We start from the raw sequence: 24,006 nt of genomic DNA on the forward strand, positions 1-24,006 counted from the left end.
CCCACTCACCTCCTTCAAGCGATTTCTTCTTCAGTCATACCTTCACTTACTCACTTTATCAACACCTCTCTTCACTCTGGTACATTTCCCACAGCATTTAAGCAGGCTCGGGTAAGCCCACTGCTTAAGATATCATCACTAAATCCAGCACTTTTCGAAACTACAGACCGGTATCCCTTCTTCCATTCATTGCAAAGACACTTGAGCGAGTTGTGTTCAACCAACTCTCTATGTTTCTTGTACAGAACAACCTCCTGGACAGCAACCAATCTGGCTTCAAAAGTGGCCACTCAACTGAGACTGCCCTGCTCTCGGTTACTGAAGCCCTACGACTGGCAAGAGCAGCTTCTAAATCCTCAGTACTCATCTTGCTGGATCTGTCTGCTGCTTTTGACACTGTTAATCACCAGATTCTCCTGTCCACCCTCAGAAAGATGGGCATCTCTGGAACCGCACTCGTGTGGTTGAAGTCCTACCTCTCAGGTAGGTTCTTCAGGGTGTCTTGGAGGGGTGAGGTTTCTAAGTCACAACTTCTAAGTCAACACATCTCTTCTCCATCTACATGACGTCATTAGGATCTGTCATTCAGAAGCATTTCTTATCACTGCTACGCTGATGACACTCAACTCTACTTCTCATTCCAGCCAGATGATCCGAAGGTAGCTGCTCGCATTGCAGCCTGTCTGAGAGACATTTCTAGCTGGATGAATGACCATCACTTTCAGCTCAATCTTACTAAAACAGAACTGCTTGTGGTTCCAGCTAACCCATTGTTTCATCAGAACTACTCTATACAGCTGGGTTCATCGACCAGAACTCCTTCCAGGACAGCCAGAAACCTAGGAGTTGTGATGGATCATCAGTTAAGCTTCACAGACCATATTGCTACAACGACCCGGTCCTGCAGATTTGCCTTATACAACATTAGGAAGATCAGACTCTTCCTGTCAGAGCAAGCCGAACAACTTCTTGTCCAAGCTCTTGTTCTCTCCAGACTGGACTATTGTAATGCTCTCCTGGCGGGCCTTCCTGCATGTACTATCAAGCCTCTGCAACTGATCCAGAGTTGTCTTCAATGAGCCAAAAACAGCTCACGTTACTCCTCTCCTCATCAGGTTACACTGGCTACCAGTAGCCGCTCGCATCAAATTCAAGGTACTGATGCTTGCCTACAAGACGACCAAATCCATGCGGGGCAGATGTGGGCCGGATCTGGGCCGAAACTGCTTGCTGTCTGGGCTGTGCCCAGCTGGTGGAATGACCTCCCAATCTCAATTCGAACAGCTGAGTCTTTACTCATCTTCAAAAAACATCTAAAGACACATCTTTTTCACCAGCACTTGACCAACTAATACTAGTACTTACCTTTTCTTTTCTATTCTATGCTATTCTTGAAAAAAAACAAACAAACATAGCTACGTGTTCTGTGCTAGACTAACTGAGACTTGTCATAGCACTTGTATACTGTTGTTGTTCTCTTGTTGGTCTGATTGCTTCTATTGTTCTCATTTGTAAGTCGCTTTGGATAAAAGTGTCTGCTAAATGATTAAATGTAAATGTAATCTAAAGGGAGCGACTGCACTGACAAACTGGCAATATAAGGTGGAAATTGTGTTATTCTATGTATGGTTTTCTTCCCTGATTCTGTTCTACACAGATGATTAGAAATGACCTCCTTGACTTCTTCATCGTCTCTCTGTTACTTCCTCTTTACTGATTTATTATTTATGAAGCATTAATGTATTACAGCTATGAGGAAGGCAGACGGATCACAGGGAATTATGGAGGAGCTGGTATAGATGATATAGACACGTGTTTGTAATGGTGCCGCAGTCTGTCATGAGACCTAGGATGCGTGAAACCCTTCCGTGATGCTTTTTTAGCACACATTTACGTTTCCAATGATGGCTCTGGGTTCAGAGCATGCATGCATTCAAATCCTGTCTGGAGAAAGAAACACAATCCTCTGAGGACGGCTTTCACTGGCAGCTTCAACAGTATAGATTGCTGTCTTTCTTACTGCCTTTTTCCTGTTTTTCTATTTCCTCTCTGTTTGTGGTATTGAATAATTCATTGATGAGGGTCTGTTTGGCCAACTGATGACGGAAGTGCAATTCCTCTGTAGTAAAGACTGTAAAACCCTCATTTATTACTCATATATGCCAGTGATCAGAAAAGGATGATATTCCATAAACACCTCACCACACTTGCATATTTAGAGAGAAATAGGTTATATTTTAGATATGAATAATTAGTTTCCAGTTTTCTGCCTTTGTGTTTACTGCTTCTGTCAAAGAGATTCATCAGTCTGATCATATTTAATATGCAAAAGTATCTGTATTGTATATTAAGTGCTGAAAAACTTTTTGATCGCTCCAACTCTAACATAAAACATGCCATCGCAGCTGTGTGTTCATCGCCATCAGAATTTAATGTGCTGTGTTGCTGTGAAATCACCCACAGCTTACATTAATGAACAATATGATTTGCTGGAAGAATTGATTATTATCATTAAGGAATTTAACTATTTATAGAGCTGCCTTTCATTATATTGCTGTTTCTGCATCTAGTGCTAAAATCAGTGAAATTTCAATTTCAGTTTTCAATTTCAAGCTTTTATTGTACACACGTGCATGAAATACTGCATATCTTGTGGTTTATTGCTTTATTTTAAAGTTTATGAAAGAGTCAAGCCCATATATAAGATGGCTTCACTGCTCCCAAAATGCATTTAGGAATTTTATATAATAACAAAATTAATGTTACATCTGAAAATAAATGTCATTGATAAACAAAAGTTATTAAGAGCAGCCATGTAGTCTGATTGTTAGCCATGTGGTCAGTTAGTCTCTTTTACATTTATGAAATTTACTAAAGTCAAGCCTGAAGGAGTCCAAAGATCCCAGATTATTTCTATACGTGTGATTCACACAAGCTATGATCCATGGGCGGGATTATGCTGATTGAGAAAGAGTCTGTGTGTGTGTGTGTGTGTGTGTGTGTGTGTGTGTGTGTGTGTGTGTGTGTGTGTGTGTGTGTGTGTGTGTGTGTGTGTGTTTATAGATGATTAGATTAACCCACAAATATAAGATTTATGATACCTTTGTGAATTTGAGGAGAATTTTCAGGAAGGTCCAGGAATTTACTCAGATATTTAAGGAAGTTTCATTACTTGAAACATTATGCCTCAATTACATAATTTTACTCTCATAACAGTATGATTCTCTTCTCAGAATCTGTGTTAATGTGCAAGTGAAAGTATGCTCCCGCTCTCCAGAAGTCTCTTTCTTATCTCCCCCTGCCGTTCTCTCACACACATTGCTCTTGGCCAGCGGGAATGACTGGAGACAAGCACAGCTTTGTTCATTCATGAGCTCTCACCAGCTCAAGTCCAGCACTCAATGGGCCTCATGCATGAAACTCCAGTACAATCAATGCTTTTCTGTGAAAACCACACATTAATGCATTCACAAGTAAACTGTTACACCAAATTTAGTACATCAATTTATACTCCACAGAAATGAAAGTGTGCTTGTGTTTAATGAATGAGGCTCATATGTGCAACTATATGCACAGTTTGTGTCCTTGACATATCAGTGACAGATATTGTTTCTAAATGTATCCAGTCACAGTGAGTTGATATGGAGGAAGAACTGCAGGATATAAAGTGTTGTTCTTAAACAGCAGAAGAACTGTCAGGAGGAGTCAGATGTGGTAAAGCGTGATAAAATATGTGCTGCTCCTGTCTGTGAGGATCATCTGTCACTCTGAAGAATCATAGCATGTTTAGATCGGTTATGTAGTCACATATGTAATCCATTACGTCACAGTTTGAGCCGATGGCTTTGAAACATGGGCTGTTTGTGAGTCGAGAACAGGCTCGCTTTCACCTGCGTAAGTTTTCAGTGCATTGAAAACAATAAACTTTAAGTGCAAATACCATGTGTGTATTAGGTTACATTGCTCTGTTAAAATGTAAAACATGTTTTAGAGTAGCTACACTTATTTACTGACACATAGCATCATGACATATTAATGGGACATTTCAGGGACATTATTTTATGTTTGACTGTAATTAGATTTAGCACATTTACAGAAACTGGATTAGAGTTAGAGTCCTTATCCTAAAAACAAGATACATTTACTGGATAATGTGTTTTCAGAGAATACAGTATATTGTGACATTTATTTTTGTCACTGCCATGTTTTAAAGAAACGTTCAGTGGATAAAGTTCTGATCAAGGAAATTAAAGAGCAGGTCATATGGTATTTTAAAGTGTCCTAATATTGTATTGGAGTGCCCTACAACAGGTTTAAATGCATCTAAGGTGAGAAAACACTGTAATTTTCTCAGAATATACATTTAATATTAGAGTCATTTGCCAATGATTAGGAAACGATTCGTTCCCAGCAAGTTCGGGGTAAACCCCTCCCTTCCTCAAGCCTACTCTGCTCTGATTGGTCAGCTGGCCAAACCTGTTGTGATTGGCACAGAGATGAGTCCTTGAGCCAGTTAGCCAGCGCTATCACTGACAAAGCACCTTTACATAAAACAGTAATATAGTGCTCCAATCCGTTCTTATAATGACATAAAACACAAAAACACGTATGCAAGCGAATCGTGCCCACAGCTAAAGTTTAACTGCTAAAGTGTGAACACTAGGTGGATACGTTAGCCGAGTGCTAATGTGACTAACTGATGAAACAATACAGTTTGTAAACCAAAATATGTTTACTGTAATGTTTGAAGAATGACAGACAAAAGACGCTGTCTTAACTTTTAATCAGAACGCAGAGCAGCTGTATCTCTCCCGCATTAACCCTATAACTGCCAGTGCAGCACAATAAACAGCAGTTTCACAATGATTATAAAGTCTGTGTGCTACACTACATTCTTTATTATTAAACGAAGTCATTAGAACAACATTAGTCTACAATAATCGACACATTCTTAGGAAATAGTGGGTTCACAGGAATTATCAGAACTACGTCAAGACAGCAAGCAATTTCGGCCCAGATCCGGCCCACATCTGGCCTGCATGGATTTGATAAGTGGTTTGAATTTATCGGATTTGGGGTGTAAGTGTTTTGTGTGTGGGTTTTTGAGTTAATTTTGTAGTTTGCATGGAGTCCTAAAGCTGCACTGTGTACATCACATATTAGCACAAAAACTTTTTTTAAACACTCAACTGAAAATGTACACAACATATCAATCATACTACTTACAGGTTGTGGTTCAGAGAGCTTGTTAGTCCAAATTATGAAGATTAGAAGCCAACGAAGATAAAAGCCCAGATTAGAGAAGCAGTCCTTGGTAAACTGACATGCACAAAACAAAAGGTTCGAATTGTATTTCTGTGGTATCCTTGAACACAGCGTCTTCTCAACATGATGTAAACACACTAACAGAGGAATTGTTTGTGGGCAGATCAGACTCTGTTCGTATTTCGCGGGCAGGTGGGGATTATGCAAATGTGTTACCCAGTGACGTACACCGGTAACAGGCAAAAGAGTCGAAAATATAACGACTCGTTAAGGCGATTCAGAACCGACTCTCTCTTTTGAGAGACAATATATTTATCATACACGTTTTTGGATTAACAATTTTGCAGATTGTTTTCATTTAAGGATAGCTACATTATAAACTGCAAAAGAGATATTTTTCAAAAACCCAGATGACCTCCTCTTTAAGTTTGCACTGTGCAACAGTTAAACTCAAACGGTTTAAGTATAAGGAAGTGAGAGGAAACTTAAAAAATAACCAGAAATGCATAATACAATCCATCTTAACGTCAGGGTGAGATTAAATCATTTCTGTATCAACATTCTGTGACAGAATGTCAAGTTATGCCCATGTAGGCTCCAGAAAATGACACTCAGGCGTTAATGCCATTGTTGGGTGAATGTGCTTTTCTTTACGGCATGTTATAGATTGATCTGTATGCACAAAGCGACCTGAAGAAAGGCCTGCAGCTCTTTGGGACTGAAGGAAACATCGGACTGACCAACGCCTGGAGCATCGTCCAAACCGACGTATGTTTACTGCATTCATTACTGTGCTTGCGATAATTTCCCAAGAACCAGCGGTGTAGCACTGTAAGATATGATTGAGTGTCTTGAAGAAAGGACACTGGAAGATGGTGTGTGTGTGTGTGTGTGTGTGTGCTGTAGTTTCGCTGCTGTGGGGTGACCAATCACACAGACTGGTTTCACGTGTATAACGCGACGCGTGTGCCGGACTCCTGCTGTCTGGAGTACAGTGATAACTGCGGTCTGGAGAATCCTGGCACCTGGTGGACAGCGGTAAGAAGCTGCATCAGCTTTGGCCTCTGAAGAGCACAGAGAATGGTTTGGCAATGCTCTACTGTATCTTGTGTTGATGTATTTTCTGAGTAAAATGGACAGACAGAAAGTCCTGTGTAAATGTGGTGTTGTCCATCTCTCTCTCTGCTGACTGACCGCTGCGGCTTGTGTTGACAGCCGTGTTACGAGCGAGTGAAGGGCTGGCTGCAGGAGAATCTGGTGGCTCTGTGGATCTTCGCTCTGTGTACGGCTCTAACACAGGTACTGAATGCTCACATCACAATCAATACATACACGAGAGCTCAGTGGTGATCATCGTTACATGTGATTGCAGATCCTGGGGCTGGTGTTCTCCATGACTATATTCTGTCACGCTGTGAAAGTGGAGACCTTCTACGCATAGAGACGTGGAACTGGACCAAACACATTCCTGCTTCTTCATTGCACACTTCTGTCTTCATGCTGTAGCAATCAGTTGTCACGTTTTGCTAACACACTGACATTTGCAACATGATTTTATAATCCAGATCAGCTCAAAGAATGAAAATGGCTCTTTATTGAGAATATTTAATGGACAGTTTTTTTGTTTAGTTTTTTTGGTCTAGTTGTGAAGAAAATACAGCAATTTTAAAGAAGGAGAGCAGTCACTAATTTTATATTTGTATAATTTCATATTAAGACGTGTGAAATTAACAATCGCTGTTTATATTTATTCAGAGCAAGTTCTCAATAGATGTAAAAGCTACGATTTTAGATCACATTTTTGTATATTTGATTTATTTGGCATAGTCTTTAAAACAAAAAATAATAAAACAGACACATTTTACTTAAACTAATGAAGTACTTGCCGTATGTAGGAAGAAGCACAAGTCTGTTCAACAGAGCTGATTCAGTAAAAGAGCAAAAGCACAGATTAACGTTGTGGGATTGGTTGTGAGCTCAAGAACCGATTGTACACAATGCATGTCATTTCTGTACCAGGCAGTCTGCCAAAACAACAGCTTGTGGAATGTTCTACTCTATGATGTAATAGTGTGGATAAATCCCACCTCCACAGAAGAAGATCAGCGGCTGCTTCTACATCACTGCCGGTTTAGCCCCGCCCACCGATTCTACATTGATGCAGGTTTAGCCCCGCCCACCAATTCTACATCGCTGCCTGTTTAACCACGCCCACCGATTCTACAGGTGCTGGTCATATAATTAGAATATCATCAAAAAGTTGATTTATTTCACTAATTCCATACAAAAAGTGAAACTTGTATATTATATTCATTCATTACACACAGACTGATATATTTCAAATGTTTATTTCTTTTAATTCTGATGATTATAACTGACAACTAAGAAAATCCCAAATTCAGTATCTCAGAAAATAAGAATATTACTTAAGACCAATACAAACAAAGGATTTTTAGAAATCTTGGCCAACTGAAAAGTATGAACATGAAAAGTATGAGCATGTACAGCACTCAATACTTAGTTGGGGCTCCTGTTGCCTGAATTACTGCAGCAATGCGGCGTGGGATGGAGTCGATCAGTCTGTGGCACTGCTCAGGTGTTATGAGAGCCCAGGCTGCTCTGATAGTGGCCTTCAGCTCTTCTGCATTCTTGGGTCTGGTATATCGCATCTTCCTCTTCACAATACCCCATAGATTTTCTATGGGGTTATGGTCAGGCGAGTTTGCTGACCAATTAAGAACAGGGATACCATGGTCCTTAAACCAGGTACTGGTAGCTTTGGCACTGTGTGCAGGTGCCAAGTCCTGTTGGAAAATGAAATCTGCATCTCCATAAAGTTGGTCAGCAGCAGGAAGCATGAAGTGCTCTAAAACTTCCTGGTATACGGCTGTGTTGACCTTGGACCTCAGAAAACACAGTGGACCAACACCAGCGGATGACATGGCACCCCCAAACCATCACTGACTGTGGAAACTTTACATTGGACCTCAAGGCAACGTGGATTGTGTGCCTCTCCTCTCTTCCTCCAGACTCTGGGACCCTGATATCCAAAGGAAATGCAAAATTTACTTTCATCAGAGAACATAACTTTGGAGCACTCAGCAGCAGTCCAGTCCTTTTTGAAGCGAGACGCTTCTGACGCTGTCTGTTGTTCAAGAGTTGCTTGACAGAAGGAATGCGACAGCTGAAACCCATGTCTTGCATACGTCTGTGCGTAGTGGTTCTTGAAGCACTGACTCCAGCTGCAGTCCACTCTTTGTGAATCTCCCCCACATTTTTGAATGGGTTTTGTTTCACTTATCCCTATTGCTTGTACACTTTTTTCTACCACATCTTTTCCTTCTATTCGCCTCTCTATTAATGTGCTTGGACACAGAGCTCTGTGAACAGCCAGCCTCTTTTGCAATGAGCTTTTGTGTCTTGCCCTCCTTGTGCAAGGTGTCAGTGGTCGTCTTTTGGACAACTGTCAAGTCAGCAGTCTTCCCCATGATTGTGTAGCCTACAGAAATAGACTGAGAGACCATTTAAAGGCTTTTGCAGGTGCTTTGAGTTAATTAGCTGATTAGAGTGTGGCACCAGGTGTCTTCAATATTGAACCCTTTTCACAATATTCTAATTTTCTGAGATACTGAATTTGGGATTTTCCTTAGTTATAATCATCAAAATTAAAAGAAATAAACATTTGAAATATATCAGTCTGTGTGTAATGAATTAATATAATACACAAGTTTCACTTTTTGAATGGAATTAGTGAAATAAATCAACTTTTTCATGATATTCTAATTATATGACCAGGACCTGTACATCACTGCAGGTTTAGCCCAGCCCACCGATTCTACATCGCTGCAGGTTTAGCCCCGCCCACCTATTCTACATCGCTGCCTATTTAACCCTGATCACTGATTCTACATCGCTGCAGGTTTCGCCCCGCGTACATATTTTAATATTTAACCCTGACCACCGATTCTAACCGATTCTACATTGCTACAGGTTTAGCCCGCCCACCGATTCTACATTGCTGCAGGTTTAACCCCGCCCACCGATTCTACATCACTGCTGGTTTAGCCCTGCCCACCGATTCTAGTCAAGTCAAGTCACCTTTATTTATATAGTGGTTTTAACAATACAGATTGTGTCAATGCAGCTTTGCAGTATTAAATATGAAAATAGTGTGTCAATAATGAAAAAGGACAATAGTAAACACTCAATTTTCAGTTAAAGGCAGTTCATCGTTGAATTCAGTGATGTCATCATCCAGCTAAGTTCAGTTTAAATAGTATCTGTGCAATCAAGTCCACGATATCACTGGAAATGAAGTGTCCCCAACTAAGCAAGCCAGATTCTACTTCACTCCTGTTTAACCCCGCACACTGATTTGCGTATATAGTGTTTAGGATAGAGGGTAACGCAGGTCTACACAGAAACCAAACAATAAAGATGCCTTGAAGACAAGACGCTGTGCGGTGCCAAGTTAAATAGTGTTTGCTTTGTCTTCCTTCTGATCCCAACGTTAGAAAAGAGTGAATTAACTTTATTTTTAATGAAGTTCCAGACCGCATTAGTAAGAACTCTGTCCTTTGTTCACTTCATTTTCGTTTTGATGCAAACAAGATTTGAAGATTTGTTTTCAGAAAGATTGAAACTAAAAGGCAATGGTGTGGCTATATTGGATCCGACAGTAATGTCACAACACAAGTGTGAGTAACTGTTTTCATTATGTGATCACTATTGCTCTGTTTATTATTACAGATCGTTTTACATGAACTGAGTATTTATGCATTTTTAAACTAAATCACAGCAGTGTCCATCTGTGAGGAATGTAGACTGTCATTCATACATAACTGTTAGCCAATCACAGCAGTGGGCATTTACTTCCGAGTCTACAATCCTCCACGCCAGCATTCTGATGAGGGGGGTTAAAACAGGACAGCAAATAGCCTATTTCTTCTAAATTATTATGTTTTCGATGTAAAAATTTTGATAACATTATAAGTGGACCTCAGAGAACAGTACAAAATAACAGAGGCAGCTCATGATCCCTTTAAACCTGCCCAAACAGATCCACCGCAAACTCACGGTCGAGACTCAAATATCTTCATTTTTAACACTATTTGTATAGTTTTATCATTTTGAACCTAACAAGCTTCTTTTTGTGAAATGTTTCGCTTGAAAATGATGGAAGCGTTAAGCTGAATTCAATTTGAAATGAAAAATGTAAAATGTCAATGTATTCCTGTATTTGGATTAACATTTCCTATACCTATGAGAATTAATGGAAATAAATATGTACAAAATTGAGAAGAATTCATTTATGTAATTTTCTTTGCCATTTCCAACACTTCTGCTAGCATTATATATATCGAACAGAACATATTACGATTTTATTTTTCACCTTTATTTATATAGCCCTTTAAACAAAACAGATTGTCAAAGCAACTGAACAACATTAATTAGGGAAACGGTGTCAATAATGCAAAATGACAGTTAAAGGCAGTTCATCATTGAATTCAGTGATGTCATCATGCAGCTCAGTTTAGTTTAAATAGTATCTGTGCAATCAAGTCAACAAGATCGCTGTAAATGAAGTGTCCCCAACTAAGCAAGCCATAGGCGACAGCGGCAAGGAACCAAAACTCCATCAGTGAGAGAATGGAGAAAAAACCTTGAGAGAAACCAGGCTCAGTCGGGGGACCAGTTCTCCTCTGACCAGACGAAACCAGCAGTTCAATTCCAGGCTGCAGCAAAGTCAGATTGTGCAGAAGAATCATCTGTTTCCTGTGGTCTTGTCCCGGTGGTCGTCTGAGACAAGGTCTTTACAGGGGATCTGTCTCTGGGGCTCTAGTCCTGGTCTCCGCTGTCTTTTAGGGCTGTAGAGGTCCTTTCTAGGTGCTGATCCACCATCTGGGCTGGATACGTACTGGATCCGGGTGACTGCAGTGACCCTCTGACTTGGATACAGACTGGATCTGGTACCTATGGTGACCTCAGAATAAGAAAGAAATATTAGCATAGATGCCATTCTTCTAACGATGTAGCAAGTACATCGGGTGTTATGGGAAGTGTTCCCGGTTCCGGTTTACCTAATTAATGCAGCCTAAAAATCCTTTAACGGATTTGGATATTAGAAGTGTATTAGTGTGTTATGTGTAAGCCAGGTTAAAGAGATGGGTCTTTAATCTAGATTTAAACTGCAAGAGTGTGTCTGCCTCCCGAACAATGTTAGGTAGGTTATTCCAGAGTTTGGGCGCTAAATAGGAGAAGGATCTGCCGCCCGCAGTTGACTTTGATATTCTAGGTATTATCAAATTGCCAGAGTTTTGAGAACGGAGCGGACGTGGAGGACTATAATGTAACAAGAGCTTGTTCAAATACTGAGGTGCTAAACCATTTTTTTTTTTTTTTTTTTTTTTTTTTTTTTATTGCTTAATTTACATAACAAGACAGGGAACCAACATTGTAAGACACTTTCATATAGACCAGCACAGAGTTTACATTAAAGAACAAAAAAATAAAAATAAAAATAAATAAATAAATAAATAAAATAAAATAAAATACAACAAAAAAAAAAAAAAAACACAATAACATGAAACCAAAATTGTAGTCGATGAAGTTATTTAAAATTTTTTTTTTAAAATAATAGATATTTTGACAAAGAGAAGCATAACTTTTCCGATTTTCGATTAAGTTTTTTGAGGCATTTTAAGCTCTGAAACATTTTAACAAACTCACATAAGAATATATTGAAGGAAGGTTTACATTTTTTCCATTTACAAGTATGTATGTGATATTTACCCATCAACAAAACAAAATTCACAACATCAGAGAAGGATGAATTTAAATCACATTTAAAAAAGAGCACATCTTGCTGGGTTATAGGAGAAACTGTCTCCATTTTTACTGACAACCAGCTATGTATATCAAACCAAAATTTATAAGAAACCTCACAGTAAAAGAAAAGGTGATCAAGTGTTTCAGGAAATGAAGAGCAGAAACCACAAGGATCCACCTCGAAATGAAATCGTTTTTCTTATGAAGTCATTAACTGGGTAAATCCTAAACATAATTTTATAATGAGTCTACTTGACCTTTGGAGCAACTGGGTAAGCCATATAACGGGGTAAAAGCTTTGTCCCTTACTGAGGTTTCAACATCTCCCAGAAAATAACATTTATAATCACCAGTGAGGATACGTCTTAAGTTCTTTATAAAATAAGTTTGTTATTACACTTATAGTCTAAGAGGTCAACATTACATATTTTCAAAGAGGGAAGAGAAACTACTGGTCTAGATAAAAGATCAGAAAAAACTACTTTGAATTATTCTTAACAATCCAGTAGGTATAGCATTGCATACCTTATTATAACCTTTTAATGTAATTTTAACTTTGTATTTACTAATGAAATCAATATAAGATAAGAAAAAGCCATTATCATCTAACAAATCATGAATAAAAAAAATACCTTGGCTATACCAATCACTTTTAAACAGAGATTTTCTATTAATAATTACAACCCTATTGTTCCAAAGAGTGGAGTTGTGAGGGGAAAAGTTATGGGTAAACATCATTTTCCAAAATAACAGTACTTGTTTATGAAAATTAGATACCTTCAGAGGAATTTTACAAGGGTCGAGATCACATCTCAACACAAAATCAAGGCCGCCAATTTTTTTAAAAATGTGGTTAGGAATATGGTACCATATCGAGTGTGACTTTATTAAACACTCTTTCAACCATTTTATTCTGAATGTACCAAGAAGAGATTCAAAGTCAATGGCTCTCAAACCTCCATGTTCATACTCTTTTACCATATGAAATTTACGTAGATAATGCGTTTTATTTTTCCAAATAAATTTAAATAAGATTGAATTCACCGATTTAATTACTCTCGGGCAGTATACATTCTGTTAAATAAATGTCTCTTGTTGGATATTCCCTCAGTTTTAGTTAAGAGAATTCTACCCAATATAGATAGGTCTCGAGATAACCAATGATTTAAGGATTTTTTCATACTTTCTATTTTAGAGTTAAAATTTGAATGTTCTCTATTAACAACATTATTTGTAATCATAACCCCTAAATACTTAATCTCCTTTTTTACTGGAATGCCCTCTGTAACGTCTAAATTACAATTATGGATTGCCATTAATTCACATTTTTTTTTTTAAAGTTTAGAGTCAGGCCTGATGCCTTTGAGAAAACTGAAATTTTTTCAATAACTAATGGAAGTACCTCTTTATTTTTAAGAAATAAAAGAGTGTCATCTGCAAATTGGCTTATAGTAAAGGTTCTACCAAGAATGTCTATGCCTATATTATCTTCAAAGTTTTTAATGAATAAAGACATAAGTTCAACTGCAAGATTAAAAAGTAATGGTGAGACAGGGCATCCCTGACGAATTCCTCGTTTAATTTGGATTTTGGGTGATGAACCAACATTGAGAGAAACACTACTAAAAATATCATTATAAAACATGGAAATTACTTTACAAAACATAGGGCCAAAACCAAAAGTTTCTAAGGATCTAAACAAAAAGGAGTGTTCAAGGGTATCAAATGCCTTGAAGAAATCTAGAAATAGAAGTAAGCTTGTCTGGGGAATTAAAAAATTATAATCAAGCATATCAAGAACTAGTCTAATATGACTGTGAATACTTCTCCCTTTAATAAAAGCCGATTGTGTTTCACTGATAATTTCACCAATACCCTTTTTTAGTCTATTTGCAAAAACATGAGAGAGCAGTTTGAAATCATTACATAAAAGAGTTATTGGTCTCCAATTGTCTAAAAATAATTTATCTTTGTTCGACTTTGGAGCTAGAATAATTAAACCGTGCTTCATTGATGGAGATAATTCAGCTTTATCTATACATTCCTTTAGTGCTTCAAAAACTAAAATTCTTATTTCGTGCCAAAAAATGTTTATATAGTTCTACTGTGATGCCATCAATACCTGGCGACTTTCCCATTAGACATTTGCTTTATAGCAGTGTCTAATTCTGAAATCTCAATGTCAGCATCCATCATATTTCTAAAATCAGAGTCTATAATAGGAACTCTATCTTTTAAAAAGGAAAAGAAGAGATCACAATCGCTTTCTGAAAATTTAGATTTATATAAATTGTTATAGAAGGAATATATGTAGTCATCAATTTGTGTTTTTTCTTGGCTTATACAATTATCAATGCTAAGTCTATTAATAGTTTTCAAAGCTTTTTGTTTTTCTAAATTAAATAAATATGAAGAATGTTTTTCCCCCTTCCTCAATCCACCTGGCTCTAGATCGTATAAATGCTCCTTTAGCCTTTTCTGTATAAAAATCATCTAACTCTGATTGAAGAGTATAAAGTTCTTTTTCCTCACTCTTACTAAGTATGTCTTTATTACTGAAAAAATTTAGTCTTGATAAAATTGTTGTCTGCCGAAATTTTCTAGCATTTGCAATTTGTTTGCCTTCTTTAATCGCTATTTTTTTTAACATTAAATTTGACCCATTCCCATTTGCCAATTGAGGTTAATTCAGACATGGTTTTAACATTATTAATCATTAACAAAATAGAATTACAAAAAGATTCACATTTTAGTAAATTATTATTAAACCTTCCAGTGAGTTCTGGTAGACGTAAAGCTGTCATTACTCCTAAGAGAAAGTGATATGGCACTATGATCAGTTAAAACTGAAGGAGAAATATTACAGTCAAATGTAGAAGAAAGAAGATTACTAGTTATCAACCAAAAATCCATCCTGGAACGCTGAATGCGCCCTGAAAAGGAACCCCATGTAAATTGTTTCTTATGTGGGTTCTGTACACGCCAAACATCAAATTAAATCAAGAAATTGAGATATATTATAAATCAGGGGGTTATAGGAAAAAGTGGTGAAAGGAGTGGGGTATCTATCCTGCCATTCATCTGGAACAGCGTTAAAAATCCCCTCCAATAATAATTTTATCTGTAAAATATGTGTTCTTCCAGACATCAATTTTTGTAGCCATATTCTGAAAAAAACAACTTATTAGCGGACTTGTTAGTGTAACCATAAACATTTATCAAAATTAAGTTACATGCATTTGATTCAAGAACCACCATAATCCAGTGACCCTCATTATCACTTGAACTTGCAACAATTTTGCTGTCCATCCGTTTAAACAAAAAAGCGACCCCTGCTGAGTGAGAAGTTCCATGAGAGAATAAAGCCTCTCCACCCCATTGTGATTTCCAAAATCTCACATCTACATCAGGTTGAATGAGTCTCTTGAAGAAAGAAACAATTTACTTTTACTTGCTCCTTGCAAAAAAGAAAAAGTGCCTTACGTTTAACATTACACCTAATACCTCAAACATTTAGAGATAACAGAGAAAAAGACATAAAGTTGAATTAAGAAGAAAAAAAAAACTAATTACAGATTTTTCAGATGATCAAATATCGTTCCTCTTACACAGGCGTATAATAGCACATTTAAGGCCGATAAAACCGAACTCAAAATAAGCCTTAAGGAATGACGTTCAAGTAATATATTCGATATTATCTTTGAATAGAATTCTAAATGAAATACCTAGATCTCTACAATCGCATGATCTTGAATACGACATAGCTGTGCCTTAATAGTCAATTGAACCTATTCTCCTCTCAGATTTAAAGTAACTCAAAAGCTAGCACATCACTTCATTCACCACTAACTAAGCTGTCACTCTCTGACCGTTAATCACTGCATATATCCGTCGCGAAGGTATGCTTTCAAGTTTTTCTTTCTTGCCTCCTCAACTTTAGGCCATAGACGAGCATGAGCCTCCCGGTCGTCCTTGCAGAAATCCTCTCTAAAACGAATTTTTTTTCTCCATGCAGACCGGTGCATTCTTTGACATTCTCCAAACCATGTCACGTACAAATCTCATGCCAAACTGAATGATGATTTGCCGCGGTCTTTGCACCCTTCACTTTTTTGCCAAGGCGATGAACTGTGTCCACAGTATTCTGCAGTTGTTCTGGAGAGTGAGGGACAATCTGAGACAAGATATCAATCACGACGCTTCTGACATCCTCATCTTCTCTTTCTGGAACTCCATTTAGCCTCAAACACCACCTGCGTTTTTATCGGTCATGCTCCACACATTTCTGTTTCAACACTTCGTTTTCCTTCTGTAAGTGAGTTACCTGTGATTTCAAATTAACCACATCCTCCTTAACACCTTTCAACGCCGTCGTATTGGCATCCAGAGACTCGGAAATTTTGACAATTGCATCAGTGTTCACTTTCAGTTGGAATTCAAAGGCACGAATGTATTCCGAATTTTCATCGAACTTACGACTGAGGCTTTGGATGGCAGCGTACAGAACGCTAGTGGAAATATCATCATTTTCCTTTTCCTGTACTGCTTTCACTCTTTTGGGTCCGGGACTTTTGAGAGGGGTGTGAGGCATTGTCTTCTGTCTAACATCTTTAGCAGACGACACTTCAATCTCCATCGTATCGATAGATTCATCTCCTTCTTCCCCTGAAGCTATTCTAGCATAGACATGTTCTCCAGTTTTCCCCCGCCATAACGCTTCAGCGAGTGCAGCAGAAAAAGGCAAGCGAATAGACTTATATAAACAAAAATTCACACAAATGTAGTAACAAAAAACAGAGTAAATAAAAATAATCTTAAATAAAGAAAAACCGTAGACTAAGAATAGACGGCCTTTTACACAATTACATCAGAGCCTGTAAAAAGTTCGACTTATCTCTCCGCCATCTTGACACGCCCCCCGAGGTGCTAAACCATTCAGGGCTCTATAAGTAATAAGCAAGATTTTAAAATCTATACCCCGATTCCTCAAATCTGGCCCTGGAGGTCCAATGCACTGCAGAGTTTAGCTCCAACCCCGATCAAAGTCACCTGCCTGTGAATTTCTAATTATCCCAAAAACATTGATTGGCATCGATTAGCATGCTCAGTTGTGTTTGATTAGGGTTAGAGCTAAACTCTGCAGAAAAGTGGATCTCGAGGTCCAGGGGGGTATTGCACAAAAGCAAGATAAGGGATTAAGCTGGGATTTTCCAGTTATCCTGGCTGAATTTAGCCCTGACTCGGTTGCATGAAGGGAGGCTAAATTAATCTACATTACGTTACTATGGAGATTTACACTTTGCAGCTAGCCTGCTCTGGAGCAGGCTAACAACTAGGCTAAGATTAATCTTAGTGATTTATCTGTTAGTTCTGCTGTCAATCCTTCTAGAAATTAATGTTTTACAGTCACTCCATGGTCTTCTGCAAATGTTGCATCATTTTAATTATAATGCATTAAAATACAACATATACTGTCATTCATCTAAGTATCCCTATTTTAGTGTTGTTATGAAGACTGTTCATATTGCTGTTAGAGGTTTGATGAATGCATATATTATTGCAGTTGTTGAGATTATAAGAAATGGCTGAAGAAGTTGCAAAGGTGGTTTCATTTAAGTCCATGACGTGGTCAATTTGTAGTGTATATATAGGCTTATTCTAAATAAATGTTCCATTTGTTAGTCTCTTTCAACTCGAATAAAGGAATAATAAAATGTATTTTGAAAATGGTTATACTCTTGAGGATGGCAACAACCTTATAAATATTTTTAGTAAACAACAAAATACCTTTATATGTTCTGGATCATCTGATTCTTCTTTTGAAGTTCTATCCAAACCTGTATGAGTTGCTTTCTTATGTTGAACATAAAAGAGGGAAAAAAAATACTATGGAAGTCAGTAGGAGCCACCAACTGTTTGATTACCAGCAATATTCAAAATATCTTCTTTACACAAAATTGACATGACACCTCAAGCCTTCTGGAGTCCAGTGACACAATCTCATCATCGGCAGATGTGCCTTCCCTCTGCCATATTCAACAGAACTTGTATTGATAGTTTTGACAGGACGTGCCAAGCCTATGATTTTAATAAAGAGAAGTCACCAGCGGGTCATAGTCTGGTGGCTCCAGAAGTGTAAGTGTGTTACCAGACACTGCAAGGTAAGTCAGACAGTCCACATAACAAAATCTAAATACTTGATTGTTTTCCATGTGCAGTAGTACGGCAGTAATGTACCTTGTATGAAGAGGCCAGTCTCTCTTGCTGGGTCAGAGTCAGTGGCTGTCCCTCACTGTGTCCCTTCCATCACTGGCTTCCCTTTATTCATCTCCAGGGCCAGCTCCTCTGCTGTGGTCAAGTCTTGGGTTGGAGGGCCACCCCCCGTGCCAGATATATGAGCCTTTTTTTTCAATGCTAAAATCAACACAGACAATAAAATATGGCAGCAGACACTATTCACTTAATTAGGCTTTTTTTTTTTTTCACACATCAAGTCACTTACCAGCCTGCAAAATGTTCTTGTACTTGCTGCCAGGTCCTTTTTTGGCCAGACACGCTTGTTCTTTAAGAAGGATAGATAGATAAGAGAGATAAAATAAATAAATGATTAGATAGATAAAAACAGATCAAATTATCATATTAGATTAAATCAGTAGAAAACTAAAAACCTAAATAAAAACAGATAAAAGAGACATGAGATAGATTAAATAGACAGATAAAATGAACAAAATAGATCAAATACTGTAGATATGCATAGTGGATAAGTGGGTAAGCCTGGCAGACAATAGCGGACCAACTGAATGCATAAGTAGTCCAAATTACCAGTGCTCCACTGAAGCCATCATAATTACAATTCAAGGAGTTATTTGTCATTTCCCTAAATTAACAGTTGGACACTTTGCCTTAAATGTGACCAGTGGACATGCATGTTACTCATGCAAGCACATGTATGATTAATTGCAAACACTTATACACTATGCGCATCTACAGTATTTGATCTATTTTGCTCATTTTATCTGTCTATTTAGTCCATTGCATCTATCTCTTTTATCTATTTTTATTTAGGTTTTTTTCTATCTAATTGATTTTATCTAATCTATCATCTGAAATAAAACTTTGCCTTTGTTTTATTAAAGAAGCTGTATTTCTCTTTTTACATATTGTATGTTTCACCTCTTCATATGTTTCCATTAGAAGCTGTTGCTCAGTTGGCGAGAAGTATGCCGCACGGGTTTTTATCCATTTTTGCATCATTGATTCTGTGATCGATCCCCGTTGTCTGTTTAAGAATGCCGTGAAACGTGCACTTATCCCAACTATCTACACTTGGCTTGACATAGCTGCACGCTCTCATCCTGGCTTATCAAATGTGCAACAGACTAAGCCAGGATGTGCTGATTGAACTAGGTCAAGCCGCGCCTTTTCTGTTATCCTGGCTTTCTTAATTCTACTTTTGTGCAATACCCCTCTGATTTGAGGATCCCTGATCTATACAATGTTTAATAGGGAGCCAGTGCAGTGTTGACAGAACCGGGCTAATATGGTCATACTTCCTGTTTCTAGTAAGAACTCTAGCTGCTGCATTTTGAACTAGCTGGAGTTTGTTAGTGTGCAAAACAACCACCCAATAAAGCATTACAATATTCTAACCTTGAGGTCATAAACGCATGGATTAACATTTCTGCATATGACATTGAATGCATAGGTCGTAATTTAGATATATTTTTGAGATGGAAAAATGCAGTTTTACAAATGTTAGAAACGTGGCTTTCTAAGGAAAGATTGCTATCTAATAGCACACCTAGGTTCCTAACTGATGATGAAGAATTGACAGAGCAGCCATCAAGGCTTAGACAGCGTTCTAGGTCATTACATGCAGAGTTTTTAGGTCCTATAATTAATACCTCTGTTTTTTCAGAATTTAGCAGTAAGAAATTACTCATCGTCCAGTTTTTTTTATATCGACTATGCATTCCGTTAGTTTTTCAAATTGGTATATTTCACCAGGCCTCAAAGAAATAAAGAGCTGAGTATCATCAGCATAACAGTGAAAGCTGACACCATGTTTCCTGATGATATCTCCCAAGGGTAACATGTAAAGTGTGAAAAGTAACGGCCCTAGTACTGAGCCTTGAGGTACTCCATACTGCACTTGTGATCGATATGATACCTCTATATTCACTGCTACGAATTGATGGCGGTCATATAAGTACAATTTAAACCATGCTAATGCGCACCCATTAATGCCAACAAAGTTTTCTAGCCTATGCAAAAGTATGTTGTGGTCAATAATATTGAACGCAGCGCTAAGATCCAATAGCACTAATAGAGAGATACAACCACGATCAGATGATAAGAGCAGGTCATTTGTAACTCTAAGGAGAGCAGTCTCAGTACTATGATACGGTCTAAATCCTGACTAGAAATCCTCACAGATACAATTTTTCTCTAAGAAGGAATATAATTGTGAGAATACTACTTTTTCTAGTATCTTGGACAGAAAAGGGAGATTTGAGATCGGTCTATAATTAACTAGTTCTTTGGGGTCAAGTTGTGGTTTTTTAATGAGAGGCTTAATAGCAGCCAGTTTGAAGGTTTTGGGGACATATCCTAATGAAAATGGGGAATTAATAATAGTCAGAAGAGGATCTATGACTTCTGGAAGCACCTCTTTTAGGAGCTTAGATGGAATAGGGTCTAACATGTTGTTGGTTTAGACGATTTAACAAGTTTATACAATTCTTCCTCTCCTATAGTAGAGAATGAGTGGAACTGTTCCTCAGGGGATCTATAGTGCACTGTCTGATGTGATACTGTAGCTGACGGCTGCATGGTTACAATTTTATCTCTAATAGTATCGATCTTAGAAGTAAAGTAGTCATTACTGCTGTGATGTTGGGAAATGTCAACACTTGTTAATGCTTTATTTTTCGTTAATTTAGCCAATGTATTGAATAAATACCTGGGGTTATGTTTGTTTTCTTCTAAAAGAGACGAAAAGTAATCAGATCTAGCAGTTTTTAATGCTTTTCTGTAGGATAGGTTACTTTCCCTCCAAGCAATACGAAATACCTCAAGTTTTTGTTTTCCTCCAGCTGCGCTCCATTTTCCGGGCTGCTCTCTTTAGGGTGCGAGTGTGCTCATTACACCATGGTTTCGGACTGTTTTCCTTAATCTTCCTTAAGCATAAAGGAGCAACTGTATTTAAAATGCTAGAAAAGAGAGAGTCCATAGTTTCTGTTACATCATCAAGTTGTTCTGAGGTTTTGGATATGCTAAGGAATTGGGATACATCAGGAAGATTACTTACAAAACAGTCTTTAGTGGTAGAAGTGATGGTTCTACCATACTTGTAACAAGAAATAGAATTTACAGTTTTAGCTATAGGAAGTTTGCACAAATCTAAATAATGATCTGAGATATCATCGCTTGGCTGCATAATTTCAACACTATCAACATCAATTCTATGTGACAGTATTAAATCTAGAGTATGATTTCGGCAATGAGTAGGTCCTGAGACTTGTTGTCTAACCCCAATAGAGTTCAGAATGTCTATAAATGCTGATCCCAATGCATATTTTTCATTATCAACATGGATATTAAAATCACCAACAATTAAAACTTTATCTGCAGCCAGCACTAACTCGGATGTAAAATCAGCAAACTCTTTAATAAAGTCTGTATGGTGCTCTGGTGGCCTGTATACAGTAGCCAGTACAAACATCACAGGGGATTTATCATTAACATTTGTTTCTCTGGATAATGTTATATGAAGCACCATTACTTCAAACGAGTTATACTTGAGGCCTGCCCTCTGTGAAATACTGAAAACATATGGCGTTATTTCCCTGTCAAATGTCGAGAGCGCATTATTGTAGCGCGAAAGTACATTAATATAATGCGCGAGCGCGAATCTCTCTGCTCGCGCGCGGGATATAATGTGCCCGAGCGCGAATCTCTCTGCTCGAGCGCGGAATATAATGTGCCTGAGCGCAAATCTCTCTCCTCGAGCGCGGAATATAATGTGCGTAGCGCAAATCTCTCTCCTCGAGCACGGAATATAATGTGCGTAGCGCGAATCTCTCTCCTCGAGCACGGAATATAATGTGCCTGAGCGCGAATCTCTCTCCTCGAGCGCGGAATATAATGTGCGTAGCGCGAATCTCTCTCCTCGAGCACGGAATATAATGTGCCTGAGCACAAATCTCTCTCCTCGAGCGCGGAATATAATGTGCGTAGCGCAAATCTCTCTCCTCGCGCGCGGAATATAATGTGCGTAGCGCAAATCTCTCTCCTCGAGCGTGGAATATAATGTGCCTGAGCGCAAATCTCTCTCCTCGAGCGCGGAATATAATGTGCGTAGCGCAAAATCTCTCTCCTCGCGCGCGCGGAATAATGTGCCTGAGCGCAAATCTCTCTCCTCGAGCGCGGAATATAATGTGCGTAGCGCAAATCTCTCTCCTCGAGCGCGGAATATAATGTGCGTAGCGCAAATCTCTCTCCTCGAGCGTGGAATATAATGTGCCTGAGCGCAAATCTCTCTCCTCGAGCGCGGAATATAATGTGCGTAGCGCAAATCTCTCTCCTCGAGCACGGAATATAATGTGCCTGAGCGCGAATCTCTCTCCTCAAGCGCGGAATATAATGTGCCTGAGCGCAAATCTCTCTCCTCGAGCGCGGAATATAATGTGCGTAGCGCAAATCTCTCTCCTCGAGCGCGGAATATAATGTGCCTGAGCGCAAATCTCTCTCCTCGAGCGCGGAATATAATGTGCGTAGCGCAAATCTCTCTCCTCGAGCGCAGAATATAATGTGCCTGAGCGCAAATCTCTCTCCTCGCGCGCGGAATATAATGTGCCTGAGCGCAAATCTCTCTCCTCGCGCGCGGAATATAATGTGCCTGAGCGCGAATCTCTCTCCTCGAGCACGGAATATAATGTGCCTGAGCGCGAATCTCTCTCCTCAAGCGCGGAATATAATGTGCCTGAGCGCAAATCTCTCTCCTCGAGCGCGGAATATAATGTGCCTGAGCGCAAATCTCTCTCCTCGAGCGCGGAATATAATGTGCGTAGCGCGAATCTCTCTCCTCGAGCACGGAATATAATGTGCCTGAGCGCAAATCTCTCTCCTCGAGCGCGGAATATAATGTGCGTAGCGCGAATCTCTCTCCTCGAGCACCGGAATATAATGTGCCTGAGCGCAAATCTCTCTCCTCGAGCACGGAATATAATGTGCGTAGCGCGAATCTCTCTCCTCGAGCACGGAATATAATGTGCCTGAGCGCAAATCTCTCTCCTCGAGCGCGGAATATAATGTGCCTGAGCGCAAATCTCTCTCCTCGAGCACGGAATATAATGTGCGTAGCGCGAATCTCTCTCCTCGAGCACGGAATATAATGTGCCTGAGCGCAAATCTCTCTCCTCGAGCGCGGAATATAATGTGCGGAGCGCGAATCTCTCTCCTCGAGCGCGGAATATAATGTGCCTGAGCGCGAATCTCTCTCCTCGAGCGCGGAATATAATGTGCGGAGCGCGAATCTCTCTCCTCGAGCGCGGAATATAATGTGCGTAGCGCGAATCTCTCTCCTCGAGCACGGAATATAATGTGCCTGAGCGCGAATCTCTCTCCTCGAGAGCGCGGAATATAAATGTGCGGGAGCGCGAATCTCTCTCCTCGAGCGCGGAATATAATGTGCCTGAGCGCAAATCTCTCTCCTCGAGCGCGGAATATAATGTGCGGAGCACGAATCTCTCTCCTCGAGCACGGAATATAATGTGCGGAGCGCGAATCTCTCTGCCCGTGCGCGCGCTCTCAGATACACGTTGCTCTTGTAAGAATTTTCTCTTGGCTCACTCAGAGAGTATGCCTGCACTTAAAACGTGTTCAGTGCAATCGCGAATCTCTCCTCTTCGC

At 39.0% G+C, this 24,006-nt stretch overlaps 1 protein-coding gene and 1 long non-coding RNA gene across 6 annotated transcripts in view; one reads left to right on the forward strand and one right to left on the reverse strand.

Annotated features, from left to right (window-relative positions):
- tspan4a (tetraspanin 4a) overlaps positions 1-7,135 on the forward strand; it is a 61,796-nt gene extending 54,661 nt beyond the window's left edge. For all 5 annotated transcript variants that reach the window (XM_042743446.1, XM_042743447.1, XM_042743448.1 and 2 more), the window contains 4 exons: positions 5,932-6,033; positions 6,172-6,303; positions 6,481-6,564; positions 6,638-7,135. In XM_042743446.1, the coding sequence (XP_042599380.1) occupies positions 5,932-6,033; positions 6,172-6,303; positions 6,481-6,564; positions 6,638-6,706 (387 nt within the window). In that variant the 3' untranslated portion in view covers positions 6,707-7,135. The remainder of the gene's footprint in view (positions 1-5,931; positions 6,034-6,171; positions 6,304-6,480; positions 6,565-6,637) is intronic.
- An 11,215-nt stretch (positions 7,136-18,350) lies between these two features.
- On the reverse strand, positions 18,351-19,321 carry LOC109060042. Its single transcript, XR_006157028.1, has 3 exons — positions 19,267-19,321; positions 18,596-18,655; positions 18,351-18,507 (listed from the first exon to the last, which is right to left on the reverse strand). It is a non-coding gene; the product is annotated as an uncharacterized LOC109060042 (long non-coding RNA).
- Between the last annotated feature and the right edge of the window lie 4,685 nt (positions 19,322-24,006).

This window comes from Cyprinus carpio, chromosome B18 (genome assembly GCF_018340385.1).
Source record: "Cyprinus carpio isolate SPL01 chromosome B18, ASM1834038v1, whole genome shotgun sequence".
NCBI lineage: Eukaryota > Metazoa > Chordata > Actinopteri > Cypriniformes > Cyprinidae > Cyprinus > Cyprinus carpio.